Source organism: Alosa pseudoharengus, unplaced genomic scaffold, assembly GCF_046254945.1.
Source record: "Alosa pseudoharengus isolate Yale_2024_CS ecotype anadromous, Long Island Sound unplaced genomic scaffold, YU_APseudo_1.1 YU_APseudo_1.1_scf_5, whole genome shotgun sequence".
Classification (NCBI taxonomy): domain Eukaryota; kingdom Metazoa; phylum Chordata; class Actinopteri; order Clupeiformes; family Clupeidae; genus Alosa; species Alosa pseudoharengus.
In genome coordinates this window covers 18,835,027-18,849,290 of record NW_027468837.1, presented here as the reverse complement: position 1 = coordinate 18,849,290, position 14,264 = coordinate 18,835,027, and the positions used below count along the sequence as shown (strand labels likewise).

Here is a 14,264-nt window from a genome sequence, read left to right as displayed (position 1 = left end):
TTTATTGTTGTACTTATTAAATTTGGTAATTTTTCACCATAATAATATGATTTTTAAATATACACAGAAAATGTTTCGCATAGCTTTGCATGACAGGCTTGAGAACTCAATTATTGCAGATGAGTTTATTTAAGCAGAAGGTAAGCCTACATGGTACGCACATTTAACTAGGTGTGAATGTGGAGGTATGTGTCTTGATTTCAGATCAGAAGAATCATTGAAACATTGTTCGTCTACGAAACAAATGCAATAAAATGAAACTTTGTTTTTTTTTAAGAACAATTGGAACACCAATATGCATAATCTACATTCACCTTATATTCGCCCATAGGAAGTACATTAATAAAAACATTCTTAGTATACAGATCTACACACTGAACGAACTTAAGGGTAAACAAATCAGGTAAATTCAAAGATTGAACATCGGGAAATGTATGAAAATAAAATTCTTAATAAAAATGACTAAGTAGAACAAAGTCAATGAGCTAATTTAATACATACATTTAATATTTTTAGATTGTGAAAATATCAGTTCATGCACAATAAATTCCGAACATAAATTTTGATAGAACACAAAAGAAATACAAAAATAAACTCAAGGGGTATTTTTGCTGGTTACACCTTGTGCATTACTGATGCAAATCATACATAATTCTACGTGTACTTACAAGATAAATTCTTCTTAATAACACTTTGGTTTAGATTAAAATGTCCTCTGTTTCATAAACTGTATAATTTACAAACAGATTTTTGTTTTAAAAAAAGAAACAAATGAAAAAATTAAAGCAAATAAAAAAGCATGGAGACGAGACAAAAATACATTTAAATTTTCAAAAGAGCTCAATACAACTGTGTGGCATAGAGAAATATAACACATACTTCATACCAATTTCCTGTACAATATCTACAGTCTCTTTTTGCTGGTGACAGAAGCACGCAGGGACCTTCATCCAACAGGTGCTTAACGCTCAAACAAAGAATCTTGATGACTGAAGTTTCTGTCCTCAAGAGTCAGAGGTTACAATTACAATTTCTGTTCAAAAGTCAAACAAGAATAGCACAATGTCAACTGCATGGACAAGTTGGCCTATGCCAAAGCCTTTGGCTTATTGAGACCATGACATTTATCTGTGGAGGAAAACTAAGAGAAGGAGACCTTTACTGTGATTATATACAAAGGGTGTGGATGGGACATTGTGAGGCTACAGATCTAAGCTCATTCTATGGGTGTTTCGGCAACCATGAGACAGTTATTGTAGTGTCAACACTAATTACAATAACAAAGCCAAACTGAACATCAAGAAGAAAATCTACAAGAACACTTTATATTGCGCCTAACAGAATAAGTGTGTCTGTGTATATTTTTATATACTGTATATTTTTTCAAATCCTTTATACAGTACGACTTCTGCTTTTCTTTTTTCTTTTTTAAATTTTACATTCATTACGCTGCCTAGTGATGCAATCTAATCTCAAACAGGTGTAAACATTTCAAATAAAAAATTAAAAAAAAAGACAAAATTATCAGGTTATAAATAATTTTAAGCATAAATGTACGCCACTGTGAAAAAATGAAGATAAATCATCTTCAAAATAGGACAAAACTATAGGCCTAATTATCAGACAGCCATTAATGTGTAACTCTAATATGCAATATATTTTTAAACAACGTCTAACAGGATATCCTGTCCCGTTTCGACCACTAAGATTCACCAAGAGGTAGACTCAATGGATCACACAAACATATTAGTTTGCCAACTGCAGCCTATTTTTAGGGATGAATCTGCAAATGTTTTATAAACAACTTTGTAATGCAACAGCAGGCAAGAATTACACTTGAGAGCAAGTCCATTCAGCAAGTGGTTCGCGGTAACAGGCAAATTTGTATTTTTATAGGGTTTTTAAGCATGTATTTTTATAGGGTTTTCACTAGTTATGCCACTAGTTATTTAAGTTTAAAATAATAAAAAAACAAAAAACACCTTCAACACCATCCTATAGGACTTTTGTCTGTATGTACTCATCTATATTCAATATTACAGACAAATGTACATATTATGACTTTAAAAAAAAAGGAGGGTTTTGGTAAAGGGCACGGTAATAAGGAAAACTGTATTCCCATACCAAATGGGAAAGGGCTGGGGGGTGGCAGGGGTACATGCCTCTCAGTTACCATTACATACTATATTGAACAGTAACGTTTTCTTATCACTTTCTTGTCCATAAGGTGGCGATATTTACTTCTCTGAAATTGCAGTAGGGATAATTTAGAAATGATCAAATAAACCTGATTTGGTGGTTTGATCTTCATTCCAATATGTTTACAGGCACATCTTTATCATAGTCTGATATAGACAAGAAGGCTATATGAATGACAATTAATATCTGCACCTTGCTTTAGCCAGTGACTGCTAAATCAGACAAAAGGTTATGAGCAGAGACGATAGACGATAGATTTGGTTATTCAAACCAAAACAAACTGACTCTTTAGTTTGTCTGTGTATCCTGTCTTTATAGACAGTATGATTGTTCTCCCACATGGATCCAGGCATTTGATATATTTCAACGGGGCTTACAATGTCCCAAAAGGAGCTTGGGGGGAAGGGGGCATGGTGGACATACTGGCAAAGGGAACAAGAGAGTCTGCATCAGAAAGAAACACAAGCATTCCGTCGACAGATCATCTCTGTCTGAGAAAGCTCCTTCTCCACCAGGGGAACATAAGAAAAACAGGAAGCTGATACGACAAGGCAGGTAGGGGTGGAGGTGGGCAGGGGGGAAAAAACACAACACAATGTATGCCACTGAGCTCTGTGAATCTGGACCTCATGCAACGGTGGCGGCCCTCCTGAAACCACCAAGAGATGCACTGAAAAGGACTTCTTGTCTCAAGCGGCTTGTCCACAAAAAGAAAATAAACTCTTCAAACAAGATCAAGTCCAGTTCTTCATTGAAGACAGGGACAGAGAGGACGACCTTGCATGTAGACAGGCTAAGTGACGTATAATGTCTGTTGCACGTAGACAGGCCAAGTAATGCACAATGTAAGAATCTATTATACTATGGGGATGTGGTATGTACAAGGCTTTACTGATGATGTTTCTCCTCCACACTTTGGAGAGGGGGGGGGGGTTACAAAAACATAGCTGCCAAAAATCGAGGGATTGTACGTCTCCCTTCTGTTGCACACTCACAGAAAAAAAAAGGGAAACAAAAAAACTTCCTTCTACAGAAGGATTTTCTTCACCTAATTTTAGACAGTGAAACTTGCATTGTCAGCAAGCAAGAACAATGACTTGAATGACAGATCAAAGTCTAGAACAACTGCAATGCCAATCGACACCCTTGACAACTATGTAATTAAAAAAAGACAACAATGATAAAAAAAAATTGTAATGACAACTCAAACCAACTAATATTAAATAGTAGAGGCGAGAAAGTAAACATGTATCATAGACCTCCCCCATAGTGCTAATTAACTGAGACTCTATCCCAATAACGAACTCCTTCAGCAGCACTTCAGAGTTGCGTCTTGCATGCATACAGACATACATACACGCACACACACATCCCAACACACATTTCCTCACTACCTCCTCTGTTTAAACACTTGCTGCATCTGGTGTGGTCTTCTCTCCTGGACTATTTAAGTCTTGGCTGCCTGCCGTGTCTAGGCTTGCAGAACGCTCAGGGCCTGCCTTGGAGTCTTTGTCTCCAGCGCCACCTCCGGTTGAGGAGGAAGAAGAGGAGGACGACGAGGTTCCTGGGGAGGCCAGGGAGCGGCCGAAGACTTTGTAGGCCGTCAGGAGTTCCTGAATGCGCTCTGCGTTGGGCTCCCACTTGGCAAAGCCGGCGGCATTCTGGAGAAAGAGCACCGCTGTTCCATGGATGGCCTTGTAGTACATCTCTTCCCTGCAATACAATTAGATGCACAAACACATTAATAACATTGAACCAAAACAGTGAAAAGAACAGATGTATGCAAATCTAAAAATGTCATCGAATCATAAAACAACAGATTTTACTATGTATACCCCAATATGAAAACACTGATGTCAATAACTGAAACCACTCAGTACAATGGGACAACCCAAGATTATCCTGTTTATGCATATCATTATCTCTTGTTTATGAATGCAACACCCTCTGTTGATGACGCATCAACCGTTGAAACTGGTGGAAATGCAGGCTGGTTCACTAGATAGCACCAAGGTTCAACAAATTTGAGCTTCCTCTGTTGGTTGAAAAACACCCAATAGTTGAAGACCTTGCCCCATCACACCTTGGTGTCCCAAAGCTGGTTTTGTTTGTATGTTGTCAGGATTAATCACTTTCAACAATGAGTACACTTACTTCTTGCAGATGTGTTGGGAGCCACTCCGGTACTCGTGCTCGAAGGCAGAAACAATCAGCTGGTGCCGGCGAAACCGGCTGGCTTCCATGCGTGTTAGAGCAGGGGTCGGCGGGTCTCGCCACTCCGGCACAAAGATGATGAAAGACAAAGGCTCACTGGAGCGCTCCAGCAGATCCTTTAGACAGCAGAAGTGAGCCAGAGAATGATAAACTTTTTGAACAAAGCAAGTGTTGGATAGATTTTCCATCAACAAGCTAAAAAGAAGTGCAAGAAAAGATGGTCCATCTTGCCTCAAAGTGAGTAACCATTGCGTCCATCAACTCCTCACAGAAAGGGGGGTTTGCCTCAAATGATCCACTGGCTGGAGAGAAGCTTAGGAAAGGTCTGAAAGGCATATACAGCTTTAGTTACATCATCTGCCAGTTATAGCTTTAGTCTGCAAACAAATGTAGCTTATACACCTACCCCCTGGATCCAAAGAAACCATCGGTGTCAGGGAAAGCAGAGCAGAACTGTTTGAAGTAACAGTTGAGCGGCGATGCAAAACACTCGAAAGTGACTCCAAACTGCTTGTGGAGAGCCTCAAACACAGGAACGGGGAGAGCCCCCTGTAGACCAGTGCCCTCATTCACACCAGAGCCAAACATCACCTGCAACAGGGAGGTTCATGTGTAAGGGAGATCCATTCAGGTCATGTTTTTTTTTTAATTGCAATTATCAGGTTAAAAATTGACAATGGAGCTAAAACAGTGTAAACTTTTGCAACTAGTCACACTCCACATTATTATAAAGGACGTGGAGTGGGTGCTGCTTACCTGGTATCTCTTTATAAGGCACCACACACGCGAAAGGAACTTCTCAAACCTCGGGTCGTCGATGCAGCTATACCGGTAAAGAAGCTCCTAAAAGCAGAACCACAAAATTACCACAAAACAATGTCAAATTTACAACTAATTACGAATACAAGCACTAGGTAGATCATTTTATGACATGGAGCCAAGCCAAACATGTCTACATCTTTCTATGCCCATTTCAGATGACATCCTCACCAGTTTGCTGAAGTAGCTGCGGCTGACTTTCACCATTTCACCCTTGAAGCGAAGGCAGGCGACATCATTCTCAAAGTGCAGCTCTACACGGGGCTGGGGAGGCGAGGCAATGTTCAATCTGATGGGGTAGCAGTAGACCAGCCTGTCCTGCACGTCTGGAGTCTCTGCACTGTCCACTGGAGGGAAAGCAAAGCAGTGGGTGAGTCCCAAACCTGGCTTATTCCATCTGGCTCCCTAATCATCCCACAGTGTAATTGGCTCATTAACTCTCTCACTCAATGGGTGCTACACATTGGTGGTAGTTATTGGGGTTCCCCTTCACTGTAAAGCACTTTGGGTGCCTCAATAAAGTGCTATATAAATTCAAGTTGTTGTTGTTGTAGTTGAATCACAGTATGACAGAAGCAATAGTGGCTGCAGTGGTCCAACTGAGACAAGTCCCAAAAATCAACTGGTCTCAGGCACCAAATTCATGGTTGTATTTCCTAGGCAGCAGCATCACCAGCTGAAGTTGTAAATGTATTAGGTTACATAAAGCATACATAAATGTGATGCTGACAAGAAAATACAAATGCATGTTGTGTTTCTGTATATTCTGTTGCCTACTCCACCATGTCTTTATGATCTGTAGAAAACCAACTGTGTTTTATGACAACATTTGATCACAGTCAGTCAGACTCACAACAATTGTCACACTGATATGCTGTTGTACTTCAGGAAAAGTCCTTTTAGGCAAGTCCCTCCACTCGGCGGCCATATAGCAACGCTTTTTGGATACTCATTGGGCACCCTCTTCGGCAGAAATGCGCGTGCGGAAGGTTTCACGACACCAATCTTGCTCCAGCGGCGAGTTCACAACACATGATTGGCACGATGTCTTCACAACACACCATATGATTGGCTCAATGTATTCACATCACACCACATGGTTGGCTCAATGTATTCACATGTCGACGTTTTGTCGAGGAAGGGGTGTGATATGTGTAGACAAAGGCCATATTGGCGTTACAAACTAGCCCCATGCATTTCTATGGAGGATTTTTTGAGTGCTGTGTCTCCTCATTAGAAAGTCTCTGCTTCAGGTAACAACAACTTTTAATCTTTGAGGCTACAGAAATAAATGATGTAGAAAATTCACCAAATGGTTTCTACCAACCTGTGATGTTGCAGTCTTTGAGGAGGTTGAGGTGAATCTGGCGGATGCGGCGCACATACTCGGCTGAGATGTGGTAGATCTTGGTGCAGATCCCCTCCACCGAGTCCTTGGCAACTGCCGTCACATGGGGCCCACACTGTTTCCTTAAGTGCTCGAGGCGGTCCTGAAATGTTTTAAAAATTAATTTTTAATTGCGGAGGAAATAAATAAACTTCTGCAGTATGGTTCACACATACGGACTAGTATGTAATAACTACTGTAGCGTAAAAAGGCCATGCTTGAGGTACCATGTAGTCTTCTTTGCTTGCTGACATGTCTTTCCTCAGCCAGTTCATGGTGTCCTCCACATTCCATTTCACCACTTTCCTGCTGTCTGGTGTGGCATTCCTGAAGGAACAATAAGGTAAGAGGAACAGAAGTCAAACATGTATGGAGTGTGTATGAAAAAAGAAAGTGACAATACAAATTTGTACAGCAGTACAGTGCATTTTTAAATTAATTAATTTAGCAAAGTGACACCTTTAAGTCAATGTCTTCCTTTATATAGCACATTTAAAAAACAACAATTTACCAAAGTGCTGTAAAATAATAATAATAATAATAATAATAATAATAATAATAAGGGTAATAGCAAAACAAAGTAGATCCTAAATTAAAACTAGATGTACCGCAAAGCTGTACAAAATATGACCGGTGCTCAGTCCTGCACATTCTCTACGCAAATTTGTCTCCATCTCTTACTCCAGCCCGTACTTGCGCAACTTTTGTGTATTTATGAGTGTGTTTGTTTTTGTGTATATGTGTGCTTCTGAGTGTGTTCACTTGTGAGAGTGTGTGTGGGGGTAATGGGGTGTGCGTGCTTGTGCATGTGTGTGTGTGTTAAAACGAAAGATTAAAATGAAAAACAATGGCTCCGTGTCATCCTTGTGGGGCTACATGCCCAACAAGTTTTGTGCAGCCTGGTCTTTCAGTGTCCCGGGAATCGTTCACACAAAATGACTTAAGAAAAAACTTGAGCATTGAGAACATTGTCCGTGTACACATAGTTTACTAAAAAGAAAGGTTTTGGACAACTCACTTCTTGACTGGCAAGATGGCGGCAAGCAGAAAAAGTGAGTAGTTCAAAACCTTTCTTTTAGTAAACTCTGTGTACACAAACAATGTTCTCAATGTTCAAGGTCATGTGTAGAAACTGATGACTCTTCGATCAAAGTTTCATGTTATGTCGAGCCTTCTTAGTGTTTTAAAAATAGTGATCATGTATCAAAATAGTAGTGCCCTTACGATTCCCATTCAAAAGGCCATTTGACCCGAAAACGACAACAAGGACAAGCTTAAAAGTGGCGCTTCGGACGTAATTATGCTTTTAAATTAAAGTTTGACTCGGGTACATTCACAAAAACACCCTAGGATGCATTTTGCCAAAAGTTACGCTTTACCTGAAAGAAACTAGCTTTGACTACGGACTTAATCTGTTTGTCAAAGGTAAGTTCTCTGTCCATGATCACACCCAGGTTCTTTACAGAGGGCTTTACATAGGGCTTCAGGGCATACCCTGGGTGTGTACACAGGACACAGCCCGAGAGTATACTTCAGACTAAAAGACTGATCAGACAGCGTCTACTGCATCTACAAGCATTTAAGCATCAAGTGAAAATCAGAGCTGTGCTGCTGTGCTGAAAATTAACTAAGCTGTGGGGTTTAACTGACTTTCCAGAATGTATTTAAATTTCTTTTTTTATTATTTTGTCAAAAACGATAACATCTTCCCATTCATTTCTACAGACTTAGTAATTTAAAGGTGCGGGGGCACTGTTAACATACCTTGAGTCTATCATTTTCTTCGCAGCTTCTGCATACTTGAACAAGAGCTTCCGTGCCTCTTCTTTGTATTTGATGCGCGATAGCCTGTTGACCACACAGTGAGACAGATAGTTCAGAGAGTTGTATTTGATTACTGTTGCTACAACACACAGATCCACCTCAACGCGTTTCTGTCATATTATACTGCAAATACAGCAAAAACATTGCATGAAGCACACAAAACATGGATGAAAAACACCAATAATGATCTCCAAGGGCCTAACATCTGCTAAATTTGTACCTTGAGCGATGAAGCATATTGTTAATTTTGAAATTAACAAATTTGTTCTTGATAACCATTGGACAAAATATCATCTAGTAATTCTCAGCGCATTAACAATCCAACACACCGATTTGTCTGTAGACTACTGTGAAGAGCATTCACTGGTGACTGAGGAATTCAGCAGGATTGTTGGCCTTATCATTCCAGAAGTTTGTTCAGACAGATTAATCTGCCCTGTGTAGAGATGGCAAGCTCTCACCTAATGGGGATGTCATTCATGATTTCCCGGAACATGGACGGCGAGATGACAGGATCACACTCACTGGGCAGCAGGGGATCGACACCTTTGTCCCCCACCTTCCGTTCTAAAAGCCACCGGTTGAAAGACTCACGGGGAGGCTCAATACCTGTGCCAAACACAAGACCTCATCAGAACTCTGGAGTTTGTTTTGTTTTATTACTTTATTACTCTATGGATAGAAGCTGGGAATATGCAGTTGAGCGGCCATCCCCTGAGCGGCTAACGATATACGAGGCAACTATTTCAGCAATGTTGCGGGGCATTTTTCCTGAGTGCTGTTGTTCTGGGACGTTTGGATCTTTTTTTCTACAGAACTTTGGATCATCATGGCAATTTGTGCACTAATGATAAATCAGCACCATTTAACCCTTGTGAGGTGTTCAGGTCTGTGGGACCCATTTTCAATGTTTGCTAAAAGAAGAATTATGCTATTTATCATTTCTTCAAACTCAAACTCACTGGCCTTGGCTCATTTTCTGTGAAAATAACTTACGTTCAATTATGCACACGTACATATTACATAAGTGGTGATCGGGTGTAATAATGTAACTGTGTCTTCTGTCCACACACTGGGCCTGCTGTGTGTGTGTGTGTGTGTGTGTGTGTGTGTGTGTTTCTGCACCTGCTATTCCCACACAAAGTTTGTCATATTTCAAGCACTTGCACCTGTTCTGATGAAGTTCTAAGAAATAGGCATCAATAATGATGATTCTATTAGTTTTTTCCACCCATACCTTGTTTGTAATTGAATTTCCTCATTTTCTCACAAAACCAAAACCATTCATATCATATGATCATAAATGTGAACATATTAACCATATATGATGTCTATATCATTGGTAATTGAGCTAAAGTAAACATCTGATAAGTATTTTTACATAAATGGTTATGGCTGTATTGATTTAAAAGCCTAATAATGTGGTGGATCCACCAGACCCGGGAACATTAGTCAAGTAACAAAAATATGTTACATCTTACAAGGGTTAAACGGCAGTAACAACTGAGAAACGGAGCATATGACAACCTTGAATCTAAATGCCATTGCCTGTTTAAATTAATCATTGTAGGTTTCAGCATTACATAAACTTGTCTGACAGAGGTATTCCATTACAGTGACAACTTGTATCTTTGGAAAAATGTTATGCAAAATAAGTGATCAGATAACACAGTAATCTTTGCACAAGCTTGTTGACTTTACAGAAGGAGAACTGTGACAATACCTTCCCGCTGAGAGCAGAGCTCATGATAGTGCTGCCGGAGCTTTGTAGTGAGCTGGGCACGCTGCATCTCAATCTCCGGATGGGGTGGCAGGTGGTCAGCCGGTTGCCGTTCTCGGATTACTGCGTTGGTCTGGATGTCCAGGTCCCAATACACTCTGCACATAGGTATCATACCGATTAAATTGCTTGCTGAAGAGCAATGTTTGTACTCCTGACAGTAATTAGACAAACCTACTGAGCAGCAGCTCAACACATCTAACAAAGGAGGACCTTGAAAGTTGTTTCATAGATGAAAATGAGTAAGGTAGGTTTTGATGAACAGGTGTGGCATTCCAATGTATTAGGAGTGGCGTTTCTGCAAAGTGGGTGTGGCTGAGGTGGTGGAGGTACTTACACGGAAGGACGGTATGGAGCAGGAGCGGGAACAGGTGTGGGGGCAGGCGCAGATGCAGACGCCGGGGTGGGAGTAGGTGTAGTAGGCTGTGCCTGCTTGTCCTCTGAAGAGGAATTCCATGGTTTGGCACCTGGGGTGCTGGGTGATATGGGAATTGTAGGCGTGGTGGGAGTTACAGGTATATCCACCTGAAAATTGTAAAAAAAGCAAGTTCCATTCACACTATTGGCCTTTAAGAGAGTTGGGTGAATCAATGAATGGAAATAAAACAGCACCACCACCAACAACAACAACAAAAACAACCATAATACTGAGCCTCACCTTGGGCCTCTTAAAGCTGTTGGGACCCCCAAAAGCAGCCTCCTCTGAAGGGCGTCTCTTGCGCTGGCCATTACCCATGTTTGCATCGCCAGCCCCTCCGGCAGCACCCGGAGCCTCCCCACCGACCGGGGCCGCATTCAAACCCAGAGGGTCAGACTACATAGACATACATTAAACAATTAAATTATTTTGTCTGTTCTAATTAATATAAATCAGAAAAAATAGGTCAGGCTAGAAAATTAGCTCAAGAGGATTCACTAGAGAAAACAACATGTTGGGGGAGATGGTCAAAAAGCGCCTTCACTCACAATAACATCATGCTGCCCAAGAACAGGCACCTCCCACAATGACTGGTTGGTGAAGCGATTGAAGTAATATGGCCGGTTTTCTCTCTTGCTCCAACATTTTGTCCAGCCAGCCTGAATCAGTTCATCTAAGAAGATAATCATGTTTTAATGTCATTTACACTAACTTTAGAAAAGTAAACACTAATACTAAACAGTAATACTATTCCTATGCTTTCTTCACTACAAAAATCACATTAGACATTGTTAAGTAATGACTTCTGATTCGCAGAACACACACAATTATTGTCTGAACAAGTAGGTGAGGAGAGCTACAACCACAGTAAAGTTTATTTTATTTTATTGAAACTACACTAGAGATTTAACAGACAATAACCAACAACAACCATAGCATCTCAAATCAGACATGGAGTTTTCTTTAAAAACTTGTGCTTCATCGTGATTCTGCACCAACATACCAGGTAGCTCTTGGGTTGGTTTGCTGGTTGAGGGCAGAAGTGGTGGCCCCTGGGATGAGGACCCGGTAGGAGACATCACCACTGCTGACTCCCCCTTCACTGTGCCGTGATTTTCACTTGTCATTTCTCCTCATCTGTCCTGCCCTGAAATTACATACCTTATCTTAAAGACGCGCTTTGACATGGGCAATATTAGAAAAGTGTATGTTCCAACATTATAGGGGGTAAACAACATAAAATGTATTGCGCACATGTTTGCTGCATTATGTATTCACACAAAGTGGAAATCTAGAGGCCCATTGCCGATAGCCTTCGCCTTCTTTAACGCCAGGCAGGTAGTGTTGCTTCATTCAGGAAACTAACTTAATTCCTTATGGCGTCATGTGCTCGTATGTGGAATAAGTCAAAAAGTGCAAGGTGCGATATCATCAGAGTTCCATCTATCAGCTGAACGTGTTAATAACACGCTCATAATAACGTGATTTATACCAGGAAAACCAACACTAAAATGACAGTGGAACCTAACGTTGCTGTTTGAATGAAGCAGCTGTCCTTCAAAACGGTTGGCTAGCTAATGTTTAACATCAGACAGGGGATTACACAGCAAGCTAGCAAAACAAACGTTAATGTAGCTCGCTAGTTAGCTTGCTAACAAGCAGGCAACATAAAATTATTGTGGGCGATTTAAACTGCTCCGTCATATCATGTAATATGAACAGTAAGATGTGGGAAATTATATTGCTATTTCTGGATACACGAAGAGCATGATGATCGAAATCGACATCTGCTGTGAATGTTTTCTATCTTTGTCGTCGTTAACATCTCAAATGAGCGCAGGACACGCATGCGCCTGCTATACCGCCCACCCCAGATCGAGCCGCCCGAAAACAAACACGAAGGAGGAGGGGAAAACGTCGGGTAGCTGCGCTACACAACAAAGCAACCAGCAGCAACGTCGAACCCGGGCAGGGGATATGCAGAATATCAGGTAAAATACGAAAAGTTACTGGTTAAGTCTTGGATAATTTTACATAGAAATGATCGAAAACAAAAGGAGAACATTAATGTCCGGTCAAATTTTGAAATCGTATTTCAGGAAGTACAATTGGAGCCCTCTTTCCGAGCTAACGCATACACAATTTTAGGCGCGCACTTTGGTTTGGAAACACTAGACAAGATGGCGCACGCTCTCCAGTGAAAGCTGCTGCGCCTCCTGCACAGAATATTGTTTATTTTTGTTATGCATTGGACCGAAGTGCAACGTTTGACAGATTATTATGATGCCCTGTATATTCCGCCATATGTACATACCCTTATTTGACCAATCACATAGTTAATTCCCTTACCTTATTGAGGTTCGTCGGGAATCCTGTATAGGCTTTGCTCTATTCAATCCGGACCCGCCTCCGCCTCTCCCTCCCCACCGTCTCCGCCATCTTGTATCGGGGACTCGGGCCTGGGTAATGCGCAGGCGCTAATTTTAGCGCTGTTTAGTACAGTATTTGTCAATGAGCGGTAGCCATATGTAGAGAGGCAGTAGCCGAGCAGTCTTGTTTTCATGCTGTAGCTACCGTATTCATGTACTTATTTTTTTAGCGTGCCCTAAGGTACACATGTTATGATGGAATTTCCGTAAAAGTAGCAAAATAATTCCTACCCATTCATTTTTGCAAGAGTTTGATTTGTAGCCGAGTAGTTTCAGTACATAGCTGTAATAGCCTAAGCAAGCTACTGTATGTATGGTTATGTCTGTCTGTAGGTTTAATGTTTTGGAAGGAATCCAGACCAAGTTAGAGAGGTTGGATTGTTGGAAATGGATTTGGTAAATTAATAAGGCATATGGTGTCCTAATTTTAACATCAGTTTTCCCTTTACAGCTATTTCCATGTATGACCCTTCTGATTCCGTTTTTTAAAATGTTGCTTAAATATTTATTTAACTAACTGTTGATTAGCCTATACTCATTTAATTCCAGCATTGCAATCAAAATGTTCTCTATTGTTTTGTCATCTGATGTTATGTCAAAAGATGCAGGCTCCTCGATAGTGCACATATTGATCATGATGGGATGAATACTGGAAGAAATAATTTGGCCTTGCTAGTAATGAGGATGTGAATGACATGCAGTTCAGAAGCGTTTCTCACATTTCTCTCAGATTCTTGTCTGGTGATGGACTGAAATTGTGCTCACTTATCAAGTAACTTGATGGGAGTGGGATACATTTGTCATTTTGTCATTTAGAAATACAAGGTTTAGAATTTTCACTTTAAAAAGGTTTATGGCCCAAAGGACTGGGTGCTGTGGTCAGAAGGGGGCAACAACAATTCATGCAAAAAAAAAAAAAACTTTACTACACTTTACACTTTTATGTATTATATATCTTTCATCTTTATTTGCATATGTGATTGGTCCTTTTGCTGTCAGAGATTTTCAATGTAAAAGAAAATGAATAAATAATTAAACTACAATTCGGTTCATGTTTTCCTTTGATATTTTCTTTCCAGTGGTCACATCTAAGTCCGATTTTGAAAAAGAGTTTCTTATGACTCCACCCTTACAATAAGCTTAAATAGAGAGTATGACTGTTGAAATCAACTCAATTTCTGCATTTGTGCAGTG

The 14,264-nt window shown here is 40.4% G+C and overlaps 1 protein-coding gene across 2 annotated transcripts; it reads right to left on the bottom strand.

The window, feature by feature from the left end:
- On the bottom strand, positions 1–13,076 carry pcif1 (phosphorylated CTD interacting factor 1). 2 transcript variants are annotated; one of them, XM_076267364.1, is made up of 16 exons: positions 12,991–13,076; positions 11,645–11,788; positions 11,190–11,314; positions 10,882–11,037; positions 10,561–10,748; positions 10,167–10,321; positions 8,905–9,052; positions 8,384–8,467; positions 6,847–6,946; positions 6,560–6,722; positions 5,404–5,579; positions 5,170–5,256; positions 4,820–5,004; positions 4,645–4,738; positions 4,354–4,529; positions 1–3,912 (listed from the first exon to the last, which is right to left on the bottom strand). In XM_076267364.1, the coding sequence occupies exons 2-16, from the start codon at positions 11,766–11,768 to the stop codon at positions 3,603–3,605; spliced, it is 2,271 nt and encodes a 756-aa protein (XP_076123479.1). In that variant the 5' UTR covers positions 11,769–11,788; positions 12,991–13,076; the 3' UTR covers positions 1–3,602. The 2 variants fall into 2 exon arrangements, with proteins under 2 accessions (XP_076123479.1, XP_076123480.1); XM_076267365.1 differs by lacking the exon at positions 12,991–13,076 and adding an exon at positions 11,896–12,764.
- Positions 13,077–14,264: the final 1,188 nt, after the last annotated feature.

Coding starts and splice junctions, on each gene's coding strand:
- pcif1 (XM_076267364.1), bottom strand. CDS start 11,768: ATGACAAGTGAAAATCACGGCACAGTGAAGGGGGAGTCAGCAGTGGTG. Junction 8,468..8,904: donor ATGAATGACATCCCCATTAG/GTGAGAGCTTGC, acceptor TGTGGTCAACAG/GCTATCGCGCATCAAATACA. Junction 3,913..4,353: donor TCCCAACACATCTGCAAGAA/GTAAGTGTACTC, acceptor ATTGTATTGCAG/GGAAGAGATGTACTACAAGG.